At 42.1% G+C, this 13,293-nt stretch overlaps 2 protein-coding genes across 2 annotated transcripts; both read left to right on the plus strand.

The window, feature by feature from the left end:
• Positions 1–4,914: 4,914 nt before the first annotated feature.
• Positions 4,915–5,929, plus strand: LOC115753902 (protein GL2-INTERACTING REPRESSOR 1). The gene is made up of 2 exons (XM_030692753.2): positions 4,915–5,154; positions 5,325–5,929. The coding sequence occupies exons 1-2, from the start codon at positions 4,955–4,957 to the stop codon at positions 5,710–5,712; spliced, it is 588 nt and encodes a 195-aa protein (XP_030548613.2). The 5' UTR covers positions 4,915–4,954; the 3' UTR covers positions 5,713–5,929.
• Positions 5,930–11,834: 5,905 nt separating this feature from the next.
• Positions 11,835–12,917, plus strand: LOC115753901 (probable CCR4-associated factor 1 homolog 11). The gene has a single exon (XM_030692751.2). The coding sequence runs from the start codon at positions 12,011–12,013 to the stop codon at positions 12,836–12,838; it is 828 nt and encodes a 275-aa protein (XP_030548611.1). The 5' UTR covers positions 11,835–12,010; the 3' UTR covers positions 12,839–12,917.
• The last annotated feature ends 376 nt before the right edge of the window (positions 12,918–13,293 follow it).

Here is a 13,293-nt window from a genome sequence, read left to right on the forward strand (position 1 = left end):
GAAAATTTAAAGAATATTTATTTTGACAATAGAAATGGCTATTCATAAAAGATTTAAGGGGAAGGGTTTTTTTTTTTTTTTTTGGTCTGCCCTATCTCTAACTTTTGCTGCCTCTTTATAGAGTACGGGAGTCAAACCCCGTACCTATGATACTAGTGTTCACATCCCCCTAATCCCTTTGCCAATAAGGTAGCATGCCTATTGGCGTTTTAAGGGAAAGTTCGAGAGTAATTATTACGCTTAGGTTTGCTTCGTATAAAGAGAGCCTAGCTTTAGAAAAAAAAAATGATATGTGTACAATCGCAAGAAAACAAATAAATGAGTAAAACAGGAGTGATTTAGATTTTTAAAACATATGGAATTGAATTGTTGTACGATAAATTTATTTTATTACTAGTTAGAATTTATAGAAAATTTATAAGATCGGATGAGATTACGTTTTCATTATCTATTATTCAAAACTGTAAGGTTATTGACAATCTTATATCAATCATAGACTTTGTGGGAAATCGAAAACATTTTCTTAGGCCCTCGTCAAATAGACCCTATTGAAAATACTTTTGAGTTTGATACTCAATACAAAGGTAGAGATAAGTTAGAGGAAGCCACACTTGGATTCCAATTTGATTTTCTATTTCACTTGTTGGCCCAAAAGAGTTCAATGGGAGTTAAATTAATTCTTGATTTTGATACTCAATACACATCTTTGATCCCTGCATCTATTGCAGCGTAATTATTAATGCAACTCCTGGTCATCGCGAATATCAGCGATGATCATCGTACTTTCTAAGTTTTTTTTTTTTCCTTCATTTTTCTGCTTTTTGTTATCCTTCGTACATGGTTTAGAACTCTTCGGTTAAAGATTTCGTACGAGAGTAAGTTCTATCGCTTACCCAAGCCATTGATGTGTCTGGACAAGGCATGTCTGGTCTGATCAGAAACCCTAAAAGCCTCTTCTGTTCAGATTGATGCAATTATTAACAAAACCATCAAAAACCACTGGACGGATCCACGATAAATACGGTTGTCATGCATAAAGTCACATGAGGTGAGGTCCCACTCGACCAGAGGAAGCAATCTGCTATCACTTCAACGGGCAATTACCAAAAAGTCATAAACTTATTGCATTTGTGTCAATTTAGTTATAAACCTTTTAATTATATCAATTGAGTAGTATGTGTTTTCTCATTTAATCGGTTGAGTTCATTTGACCAATTTTGACCGGAAACCACCGACATAGACGCCGGTCATCCTACGCGATACGATCGGCCGCGACGCCCCGTCACGGGACAAGTGCGTCGTGGCCGATGAGGGCCTAGGTGAGCTTGTCCCGGCTCCACCCATGGCCCAAAAGGGCATCCTAGCCCTCGCCTGTGGGCGACAAGGGTTGGTCAGCATCTCTTGCCGATCCTTAGTCTATAGAAAAGAAAAGAAAAAAAGAAGAAAAATAAATATAAATCGTAGAAAATTTGAGATTTGTCAAAAATATCCATATCGGTCTTGCCGTGCCTCGTAGGATAGTCGGTGTATACTTCAACGGTTTTAAGTTAAAATTGGCTGGATTGACTTAATTGGCAAAATATGAAAATGATTGAAATGTTTAGGTATAAATTGGAACAAATGCAATAGGCTTGAGATATTTTTTTATATATGTAATTTCTCCTAGGCAGTTCCTCATGTTTAGCCAAGCAATCAATGTACGAATTGATTGATATGTGTAAATCAAGAAAGCTATAGAGAGTCGAATTCCTTTTTCCCGCTACCCCGAGAAAAACAAATAACAAAAGATGTGTACTTCGCCTCTCTAAGGCGTCGCTATCCCACGCTAGAGATCGGCGTCGATAAATCTCGCGCGATTTCGCCGAATCCCGGTGCGAAAACGAAGAGCGAATTAATCTCGGGGGAGAGACATTTATCAATTTGAATGAAAGTATAGTAAGTGCTGGAAAAATTCTAGGTACATTATTTTGTTTTTGTAAGAGCAAGAGAGTGAAGAAAATGAGGATGGACCCAGTTCATTTGCTGTGGAGACAAAGACTACAGTCACAGGTGCTGTAAACTGCAATGAGATGACAGGTGAACTGTTCCTGGATTTACGAATTCCTGAGGAACCATTGCAGCCTGCTCGTGGTGATATAAATAACCTGGGTCACCCTATTTCGTTCTGTTTTTTTTTATATAACTAGGTCACTAAATAGTAGATTTCTCATCTTGTTAATTAAGTTATATGAATTACGCATTTTCTCTAGAGATTACTCTGTAAAAAAAAAGTATTAGTGCACTCCGATCATTGTTCAAATGTGCGTGAGATAAATAAACTAATAACACGCATCAACGGTAGATATCAACGGGGTCACACGGAGAACTCCATATGTTCATTTATCCAGAGAATTAAAAAAATAAATAGAATAATTGGGTGTCTCCAATTGTCTTTTTTTCTTTTTCTTTAAAACCTCGTACAATAAAACTGAATTTATTTTCTTTCATCGAGGAGAAAATTGAGAAAACACAAGAAAGGACAATCGAACAAACTAGGTATGACCAACAGAGACATGCACGGAAAATTAATATACCTGGAATATTTCGTAGCTTTTTTTTTTGTTCCTCTCGAATTTTCCTTCGGTTCATCAGTATCATGTTTCGGTCTCCTAGATTTTTCCTGCTAATCTCCTTATTTAAATTGATTGATACTTATCAAAACAAAACGGGCATAAAATGCAACGTTAATTGGTCACTAAATGCAAGTTGATTGGCCACTCGATAGATGTAGTTTCAGCCTTTTAATGTGGAGGAAAAAAAAATCATATTCTTGCCAATGTTTAAAAGCAGAGTCAACCCCACGATTCGCATCGCATGCGATTTGTTGGTGATTATTTCTCCCACTAGAGGTTTAGTAAATTATAATGCAATAACTTATGCCAAGTGCTCATCTAGGGTATGATTAAAATAATGAGATTTGGTTGTTTCTTTCCATTATTCAGCATCATCTGTTGAGAAGTAGATAAGTGAATGCTCTGACATAACAATATATTGCATCTTAGGATAATAGGATATCATTATTGAAAACATCAGCTCAGAAGTTCGATACCTTCATCGGGGAGAGGGCCAAGAGGGAGCTCAAGTCCGATTCTGTCAACATATCTAGTATAGACCTACTTTCACTCAAAAGCTTAACCCAGTGAGTTATGGGCCAATTTGAATATATTAACTACTCCATACCACATCAATTATCCGATGTGGAACTTCTCCAATACAACTTATACGTGCATTCTAATACACACCCGACCATTTTCTTAATTCTTCATCGTGGTGTGTGTGTATATTATACATATATGTTTGCGATGACATCCGACGTACGTGTTAAAGATCTCCACTAAGCTGAAAATCTTCCTATCTACAAGTTTTAGTAGCTTCCTCGTGCGCTCGTGAAGCGCCTTAATTAGGTTTCTTCCTCGCCCAAAAATAAAGAATTAGGGTTCGTTTGAGTATAAAGAAAAACATGAGTACAACGTAGTAGAAGTTCAAAGATCAAGACCGCCACTAACTTTCAGTACTCCACAAATCAAGAATAGAATCTTTTTTTCATGCATGCACGTCGATGCCGGGTGTAGCAATTGCCTGCTTAGAATAATTTAATAGAGAACGTTCGTCGCATTACATCGGCTCAGCTGTGGACCTTCAAGACCAGGATCGGTTAATCTATTCCAGTTAGAAAATGCTTTCCTCGAGGAATTTATTGATGTGGAAATAATTCATTACGTATGACATTTCAAGGCTTTTTGACATGTAAAGACGGTAGCGGCGATGTTTACCGATCGGCGGCGAGTTGCGGTGGCATTGTTGGCAGAGGGGTTGGTGTCGTCAGCCACTCGACCATGGGTGGCAACAGTCAAGATCGGTTAGGTCAAAATAACTCCGAGGCGAGTCGTTTTGACGGCGATGGTGATTGGAAGTGGATTAAATGTAAAACTAATTGCCCCCCCCGGAAAAGAAGACTTCCGCTCATGCATTTCCTTTTGACCCCAAAACATTTTCCGTTCTACCAATTTTCCTCGACCGCGCCAAAGACATCGTAAAACAGGCAAAGCGTTTTTTTTTTTATTTTTGTTCCGACGGTTACATTTTCCACGAAAATAAACGGATTGGATTCGCCTTATTTTCGGCATTTATAAGAAGCGATTCTAATAAATGTGATTTGGAAGTTGGTGGTATGGAAATTAGGTTGAGGGGGGGGGGGATGGTGCATTTCCCCTTTCTTTGGTTGCTATTCAATAATATTGGGAGATTTTCATTAAACTTTTAGGTGGGGTTGAGGCCCTTTTAATTCTTATTGTTACTTTTTTTTATTTTTTGCAAATTTAATGGTTAGCTTTTCTTTTTTTTTTTTTTTTTACCCGTCCCATCTCTAACTCTCTTCTCTTGCTTTGCCTCTTTATAGAGCGTGTGGAAGCTGAACTCCGCACCTATGATACTAGCGTCGCCCATCCCGTCAATCTCTTTACCAATAGTGCCGCATGCCTGTTGGCCGATGCTTAGCTTTAAAAGCCATGTTTGGGTATGTTGTTTGTGTTGTTTCCCTTAACTCTTATTGCAAAGGAATGAGAGAGAGAGAGAGAGAGAGAGAGAGAGAGAGAGAGAGAGCTCTTTTCCTCTGGTACTTTGTAATTTGCTCTTAAAATTACTACCAAAGTTCTCCCCTGTCTGCAACACCATCTTGGGAATTTTTTTTTTTTCACAAACAATTAATACATTTCCTGGCCTCAATTTATGCTCCTCTTCTACCAGGAATTCAATTCCATTCAATCTCTTTCTTTCTTTTTCTCTCTCTCTCTCTCTCTCTCTATACCCTACCCCGCCACCTCTCCCCCCACAATTAAATTAAGCTTTTAAAGTAAACCCATCTCTCTATCTTTCTCTCTCTCTCTCTCTCTCTCTCTTTCTGGCTTTATATATAATGGCCTTAGAGGCCCAATTCAAACCACATCAAGACCATGTTGTTGATGGTGCACCACCGGTTAGAAGGGTCGGCTCTTGCACTGCTTCGAGCCTAGCTGCCGCCCTCCGACGAGCCGCCCCAGCCCCGGTCGCCCTCGGTCTCTCCCCGAGCCCCTGTCCTCTCCCTCTTGGTTCGCGAAAGTTCCCCGATCTTTTAAGGTAACTTCAACCATTCGACGCGCTTTTATCTGCCCGGCTTCTCGAATTCGTTTCGTTTTGGTTGCTATCATCCACGAACATGCCGCAATTCAATTGCTTTTTGAAGATTTCGTGGCAGTAAACACGTTTTTTTATTTTATTCTCTTTTCCTTTTTTCCTGTTTCCGGCAGACAGGAGAGATATACTAATTTGGACAGCAGACCGAATAACATGAGTCGCCGGAATGGCAACGGCCCCAAGCTCGACTTGAAGCTGAACCTGTCCCCGCCGAGGCCCGGCCCGAGGGCGGAGTCCCCGGCCCGGTCGGCGACGGTGTCGCCCACCTCCCCGCCGAGCTCGTGCGTGTCGTCGGAGCTCAACCAGGACGAGTCCTCCCTGCGCTACTCCAACAGCCCGGAGGCCACGTCGATGGTGCTCGTGGGGTGCCCGAGATGCCTCATGTACGTGATGCTCTCGGAGGACGAGCCCAAGTGCCCCAAGTGCAAGAGCACCGTCTTGCTCGATTTCCTCCATGACAACAACAACACCAGCCACACCATGAGGACCAGGAAGAGCTAGAAACAGAGGAAACAGAGCTTTCCTCCCCCCCAGAAATTCGGTTATTACTAGGAGTTAATGTTTAGCCTTTTCTAGTCTACTCCCTGCTTTTGATCTCCCCTGTTTCGGTCTCTCTAAAAAAGATAGTGCTGTCTGCGCTCCATTTTTAGGTTCATTTTTCATTTCCATGTGCCTAAACTAGGAAAAACAGAGGGAAGAACAAGGTATATATGTGGATGGAAAAGGCACCCATCAAGAAAAGGGAAAAAGTGAAGCGCTATGGCACTATCTTGTTTCTTTTTTCTTGCTTTTCCAATCTCTTTCTTCTCCTAGGCATAGAAGGAGGTTTAGTGGGATTACTAGAGCAAATTCCTGAGCTCAGCCTTTTCTCTTCCCTCTTTTAGCAACCGGCAATGTAAATCCGGTGAACTTCAACGGTCCAGATTTTCTTATCGTAGGGTGATGCTAGATTGTGTTCGATTGGATTGTGTTTGGTTCCTCACTTTTATGCTCTGTCGTTCCCAGCCACAGCATCTAACAAGTCTTCACACGAGGACTGTTCTGCTCCAACCTGCGAAAGAAGTTAGAAAATGTTCGGTGGGTCTGAGTGAATCCGTTTTTAACTGACGACAACTCAAGACAGAAACTACCTATTTCTTAACTTGAACTTAGAAGCTGGTTTTCTTTTATATTTTTTACAAGCAGTAAGAAAATGTGTAGAACTTTTTGGGCCCGTCCAGTCATGGTTCACTCACATCACAGTCTTCACAGACTAAGGGGTGTGCTTGAGATGGATTGCCAATGTACTTCACCTGGAATTGAGGGGGCTCCACCAGAGGATCTAGCAGAATGTCGACAGATCCGACGGCCGAGAACTGAGAACCCACCCAGGGAACAAGAATCTAGCCGAGGCCCCGGGGTAGCCGAGCAGTTAGCAAAAACAGATCAACTCCTAAGAACATCACTGTCCATGGCACATTTGATCTTACACACATGAAGCACTTCCCAGCTACAGACAACCCCTTTTGCTTAACTCAATCACTCTAGACCCTTTGTTTTCTCTCTTACGTTCTTGTTTTTTACCCTGGGTTAAAACGTCAGCAGCGAAACCTGCTACTAGCCCAGGTCACAGAGCCAGCAAAATTTACTGGGCTAGATTGTACAAAACAGAGCACATTCGGCATAAAACCTCAGGTTATCAGTAAAGGGTCGTGACAGCGGAACAAAGCAAACACACACATGGACGCAATCAACACGCAATTGACGAAATGGCGACGAGTCACATGAGGGGTTTTAAATGATCCAAGGGCTGATTTGGTAAAACAGGGGTGGGGGTGTGGGGTTGGGTGGTTCAAGCATTGAAAAGAAGGAAGAGGACTATATTTGGATCGGGAGAGAGGCCATTAAAAACCCGAAATTGAATGCAATGTAGTAATTGAGGGCGGTTGAGAATAATGAGAGGTATTACGTCAGATGATAAATACAAATTGAATACCAACCCCTCCCTCCCTCCCTCTTGTTCTATACTTAGCTGTTGTTTTCTCTTCTTTCTTTTGTATTCTTCTTCTGCCGCTGCTGCTCTTTCACACTAAATGCCAGCTTTCTGTTGCCATTCTCTGTTTTGGTAAAGACCTTCCCTTCTCTTTCTCCATGTCCTCCCTCCTATTCAATTCGGTTTTTACTCCTCCCCAACCTCCTCAAATAACTCTTTGCACATGACCACAACTTCTTCATCATCATCTCTCTCTCTTTCCAGTGGTTGCAGTAGAATTAACACTGATGAGCAGAATAGGAGCTACAAATGGGGGATCACATCATATTCAGGACTTGTTGGATAAGAAGAAATCTAGGGACCTTTGTCCCGGCAAGTTAAGCCCGAAGAAGGGGAAGAAAAGGGAAGAGAACCACGAGGGGTTCCTAGGATTGAACTCGGGTCGAACTCTGTTCCTTAAAACGCTTATCTCAAACCTTGGAACTGAATCCAACAGGACTTGATCAAGAGTAAGAGGAATGTAGAGAATGCTGCGGGAGAGAGAGAGAGAGAGAGAGAGAGAGAGAGAGAGATGGGGTCCACTTAATAGATGAAATCCAGTACCAGACTCAGACTGTAACATGAAAGCGGGGCTTTATGACCATAAGTGGAGTGGGTCCATCAGAGATCTCTGACACGGGCTGAGGACGATCTTTCATCGATAGGAGTCACCATCTCATGGTAAACAAGAATAGCATGCTCAGACACTCCTAGGAATTCACCGCATGATGCACGCGACATATGGAACGAAAGACACTAGTCAAAACATAACTTCACGGAAGTTCTAAAATGTCCCTGATGCAGCAGCACAGCTCAAATCCTTCCGAAAAGCAGCAGCGGGTATCTTCAGATATGTATGCGAAGTATCCGAATGCCATGTGATCCGATTCGGAGAGTTAAAGAAACCCACACGCTCAGCATATGGTATCGGCTATAAGCCGAATCAAAGAGAAGACGGAACATAAGCAAAACTCAGCACATCATCCCCTGCAAATCCAAGCGTCTGTATTACCGAGGACTGATTCAATAAAAACAATCTTCACCCTCGGAGGAGAACACGAAGAAGAAAAGGACAGTAGATGGTCAACGAAATGGATTAGGTCAATCCTAGATAACCCTAAAAGAAAGATGGCCACAGAACGCAACCAATCATGAGGTGCACAGTGATTTGACCATATCCCTGCTGCATTTCCCTGCTACAAGAGTCCACATCAGGGCAGGTTGGTCGCACAAGTCTCCCTTTTCTTCTCGCTTAGAGCTGCACAAGAGCCATCCAGTAACATATATGCCTGCATGATCGACATGCAAAAGGGTTTTCAAATATAGTCTTGTATCAGTACAAATGGAGAAAATGCTCTCAGCCAGAAGGCGGTCCATCCTTGCCGAGATCCAAGAGTTCTTGAGTTCTATTCTTATCTTCCTCGTTCCCATCGTACTTATTCAGAAAAAAGAGAAGACTTGACTGTAGGACAGCAACAGATTGTTAGGCCGGCGCGAATAGTCTTCTCACGAGACGGTGCTTACGCTTCGTACGAATTCTCTTTAAGTCTTGCCTATATGAGAAGAACTAACTATTTCTTGCTATACTTGAAAACCTACAAGAGAATTTGAATTACACAAGCTCAATGGATAAACTACTCAAATTTAATAATAAGCGGTAGAGAGCAACAAGCGAGACGCAGAGAGACTAGTATATTGGGTTCTTGCATGTGATTCACAACTGTAAAACCCATTTAGTCTTAAGAGAAGTTTATATTGCAAACGTTATAAAGGAACAACAGTCACATGGATTTGTTATTTATAGGAATGAATCAACAGGAAAACGTCGTCGGGGGCGGCCCTTGTCAGCCTTTGCCGAGGGCAGCCGATGCCCACCCAAGTGATGGCGGGCGGCCCTCATCGCTCCTTGCCTCGGCGTCCCTCCCCCGAGGCTGGCAAGGGCGGCTTTCACCAAGTTAGTCGATGGCCGGCAAAGGGAAGACAAAAAGAAAAAGAAAGAAAAGAAAAGTAGAAGAAAATGAAATAAAAATAAAAAAAAATGAAAAATAAATTAAAATATTATTAAATTTTATCCACTTCAATGTTGGCCATGTCATATAAGACGACCTGCGTCCACATTAACAATTTACGATCAGAATAACTAAATTGGCAAAACGCGAAAAAATTCAACAGTCAATTATGAAATTTAAAAAAAATTATGATTAAATTGATAATTTAAAATTTTTTTTACAATTCTTTCAATAAAAACGCAAGGAAGGGATGTTAATGGACAACGAGTGGTATCCTTTGACAGTGCGCTGTTCCTCGTAGTGGGCCCCTTTGTTGCTGCAGACTGCAGTACGTGCAGCATTGCCAAGAAATTTTGCCTCCGTTCACCTGAGGTCCCCTCCTCGCTTCGTTCCGGTCTCAAATCTTCTAATCACCGCCGCCATGGAGAGGAACCATTGGCGGTCCCCTCCTCCCACGACCCCAAGATCTACGGTTTTCCGTTTTCAGTTTTTGCTTTAATTGAAGTTTCTAATTTTCAATTATTTAATTTAATTGAATTTTCATACTTATTCTCTAATCTAATCTCGAAGTGTACCGATAAGATCATATATGTCCCCGTTCACTATCTAGAGGTTTTTTTTATCTCCCTCTATCCCATCGTATCCCGATTTTTATCATGTTGATCATACACAACATAATGTGTATTTTTTTTTTAGGTAAAAAGCCTGGACAACCACCTGCCACCGCCTATCATCGTGAACTGTGCACCGCAGCCCTAATGTTGTAGTTCAAGTCGCCACCGCCGCCACCATAGATGACAGCAGCACCGCCACCATCATCGCCACGGACGATAGCAACACCAAGGCCGAGCACGCTCCCAACGAAAGTAGCAACATCCCACCATGGCCGGCCACAATCATAATCAACCATTACCCAAGTTAAGGGCGGCGAAGCTGGTGGCAATGCCGGCAAGCCGGGTAGCTAACATCGGCGACAAATGACTACTTTTTTCGTTTTTAATTGCTTTTTCTTTTCTAATGAGACGAGGTAGTTGGGTTGGTATATGAAAGCGGAAACATAGCAATAAAACTTTTCATGGACTTTGATTTTGGCCTAGATAAGTTCGATTTTCGCTGGGATGGAGTAGAACTTTGGAAGCACTGTAATGGTGCGCCATGCTTGGGCTGAATTAGCCGAAACATTAGTTATTAACTCACTTGTTTTGTTCGACCCAAAAAAAACTCATTCGTTGTGAGAAGCCAAAAAGAAAAGAAAAAAATTTCAAATAAAGACCCAAAATACGCTCATTTTCTCAAATAAGGATCTAAAGTGAAATTTGTTTCAAATAAGGATATGAAGTAGCATGATAATTTTAAATAAGGGCCTAAACTAGTCATGTAATCTCAAAAAAGGACTTGAACTTAATGGCATTTTCGTCATTTACCTTTTCAATTTTTTCTTTATTCTTTTCCTTTTTTGTATTGTAAAAATTAACAAATAAAGCTAAAGACCTTCCCGTAGCCAATCGATGCAACCACCATAGGCGACCACCACCACCACTTGTGACCGCCGCACCACCGCCGGTGGGGCATCGGCAATGGCGGGCAAGGTCGCCGATGAAGGATCCCAAAGAATTGATCTTTCTTTTAATTGTTGAATCTCTCCGGCGACCTTGCCGACCGAGGCACTCACCAAAATTGGGAGAGGGACCTTCTCCCACTCTCTCCCAGATCTAGACAAGGGTTGCTGCCCCTCGCCAAGCATCGCTAGCGCTCCATCGATGGTGGGGCGGTGGCCACAAGCAAGAGGGGCAACCCTCCTACCAACCAGAGGGAAAATTTAATGCTAAACCTTTCGCATTTATGCTAATTGAGTCTATCTAGCCAATTTTAATTGACAATCACCGACGTGGATGTTATTCATCCGACATGGCACGACTAGCGTCGATGTGAACTTTTTAAAATATTTCTTTTGGATTTTTCGTTTTTTACTCCTTTTTTTTTTTATTGAGAGTCGGTGAGGGTCATCGGCCAATCCCAAGCGACCCCAGGCAACCCTCATTAGGCGAGGACCACGACACCCATATACGACAAAGGTTGTGCAGCCTTCGACAAGTGCTTGTGAAAGTGCTGGTGAAGGTTACGAGCCCTCAATAAAACAAATGAAGAAAAGAAAAAGCCAAAAAAAAAATATTTAAAAACTACTTAAAAAGTCCACGTCAAGACCGGTCATGTCACATAAAATAGTCGATGTTCACGTCAACAATTTCCTGTCAAAATTGGCTGAAGTGACTCAATTGAGACATATGCAAAGGATTTAGGACTGATTTGAAATAATAAAAATGTTCAGGACAGAATTGACATTAATGCATTAAATTTGATTTCTTATACTACAATCATTTATCAATTTTGTTTGCAAGCTTTAAAACAACAAAGCAAATACCCTAGATTTGTACCCCCACTAAAAAAAAAAAAAAATTAAATCATATTTTCATATAAGGGTCTTTATATTTGTAGATCATTTGTGGAAAAAGTTTCAGTTTTCGCCAACATTGAATTATCAAGTTTTGCAAAAATAGGATAAAAAAAAGGAAAAAGAAAAAGAAAAAGACTCATTCTCTCTCTCATAAAAACGTCCTTTCCTCTTTCTTTCTTCTTTTCCTGCTACGTCGTCTTCTCTCCTTCTCTGCGTCGAAAATTTTGAGCCCTAGACTCTGCACGAATCGCCAAAATTCGTCACCTTCTACATGCTTATTTATCGCATCGCCGTATCGCCGAGCGAATTCTCTGATCGGGCCCTATGAGCTACGCGCAATCGAAGCCGATTTTGATCCGCTCTGTCGTCTCCTCCAACCTCGAATTCGAGTTCGGATTGATCCGATCCGTCGTCGACCGCTATCCGATCATCTCCATGGACACGGAGTTCCCGGGCACCGTGATCCGGCCCGGCCCCGGCGGTCCCCCCCTTCCGCCGGAGAGCAACTACGGCCTCCTCAAGGCGAACGTCGACCGGATGCACATGATCCAGATCGGGCTTACGTTGTCCGACGGCGAGGGAAACCTGCCCGATTTTGGCACCAAGTACGTCTATATCTGGGAGTTCAATTTTAGGGATTTCGATGTGGCGCGCGACGCGCAGAACCCGGACTCCGTCGCGATGCTCCGGAACCAGGGGATCAATTTTGAGATGAACAGGCTGATGGGTGCCGAGTCGGTCCGGTTTGGCGAGCTGTTGATGTCGTCGGGGCTCGTCTGCAACGACGAGGTGAGTTGGGTCACCTTCCACTGCGCGTATGATTTCGGTTATTTGGTCAAGACCTTGACGCAGCGAGACTTGCCGGACAGATTGGAGGATTTCTTGAAGCTGGTTAGGATATATTTTGGCCCTAAGGTTTTTGATGTTAAGCATTTGATTAGGTTTTGCGAGAATTTGTATGGAGGGTTGGATAGGGTGTGTACAGCGCTTGGGGTGGAGAGGATTGTAGGGCAGTCGCACCAGGCCGGGTCAGATAGCTTGTTGACTCTGCACGCTTTTCATAAGATCAGAAAAGTTCACTTTAGTGATGTTGCTCGGCTTGAGAAGTATGCAAATGTTTTGCATGGTCTGGATGTATCCTCTAAATCTTGAGTGGTACATCTTTTGATGTTTCTTTAGGTTCTTATGTTTACTCATTTGGGTTCTATAAAATGGTAGATCATTTCGTTTAGTTGAAACCTTTTCTTGTTGCACAGAATGATTGCTGTGTAGATGCTGCTTGCTTACAAATGTAGCTGCTCTATCTGCCAGTATTCTTGTTTAGACTAACCACGGTTGCTGAGGTTGCTGGAAGTATGAGGAATTCACAGCTTTTCTGTGCATTCAATTTGTAAATATTAATAGCTGTTGCTGAAGTACATTAAGTATAAAGTTCCTATCTCTTTAAGGTGTTTCAATAGATTACAAGATACCTGCTACGCTGCAGCGTGGAAAGATACCTGCATATGCTTTTAAAAGTTTATTAAAGCTAGTGGCAGAAACAACTGCCACAAAGCACTATTGATTATGAATTAAAATCCCATATCTAGCTATATATTGTGAGAGAA

This window comes from Rhodamnia argentea, chromosome 10 (genome assembly GCF_020921035.1).
Source record: "Rhodamnia argentea isolate NSW1041297 chromosome 10, ASM2092103v1, whole genome shotgun sequence".
Classification (NCBI taxonomy): domain Eukaryota; kingdom Viridiplantae; phylum Streptophyta; class Magnoliopsida; order Myrtales; family Myrtaceae; genus Rhodamnia; species Rhodamnia argentea.

What these genes read in the sequence shown, in the direction of transcription:
- LOC115753902 (XM_030692753.2), top strand. Translation starts at nt 4,955, where the DNA reads ATGGCCTTAGAGGCCCAATTCAAACCACATCAAGACCATGTTGTTGAT. An exon ending in AAGTTCCCCGATCTTTTAAG is followed by an intron (nt 5,155 to 5,324) that starts GTAACTTCAACC and finishes TGTTTCCGGCAG; the next exon opens with ACAGGAGAGATATACTAATT.
- LOC115753901 (XM_030692751.2), top strand. Translation starts at nt 12,011, where the DNA reads ATGAGCTACGCGCAATCGAAGCCGATTTTGATCCGCTCTGTCGTCTCC.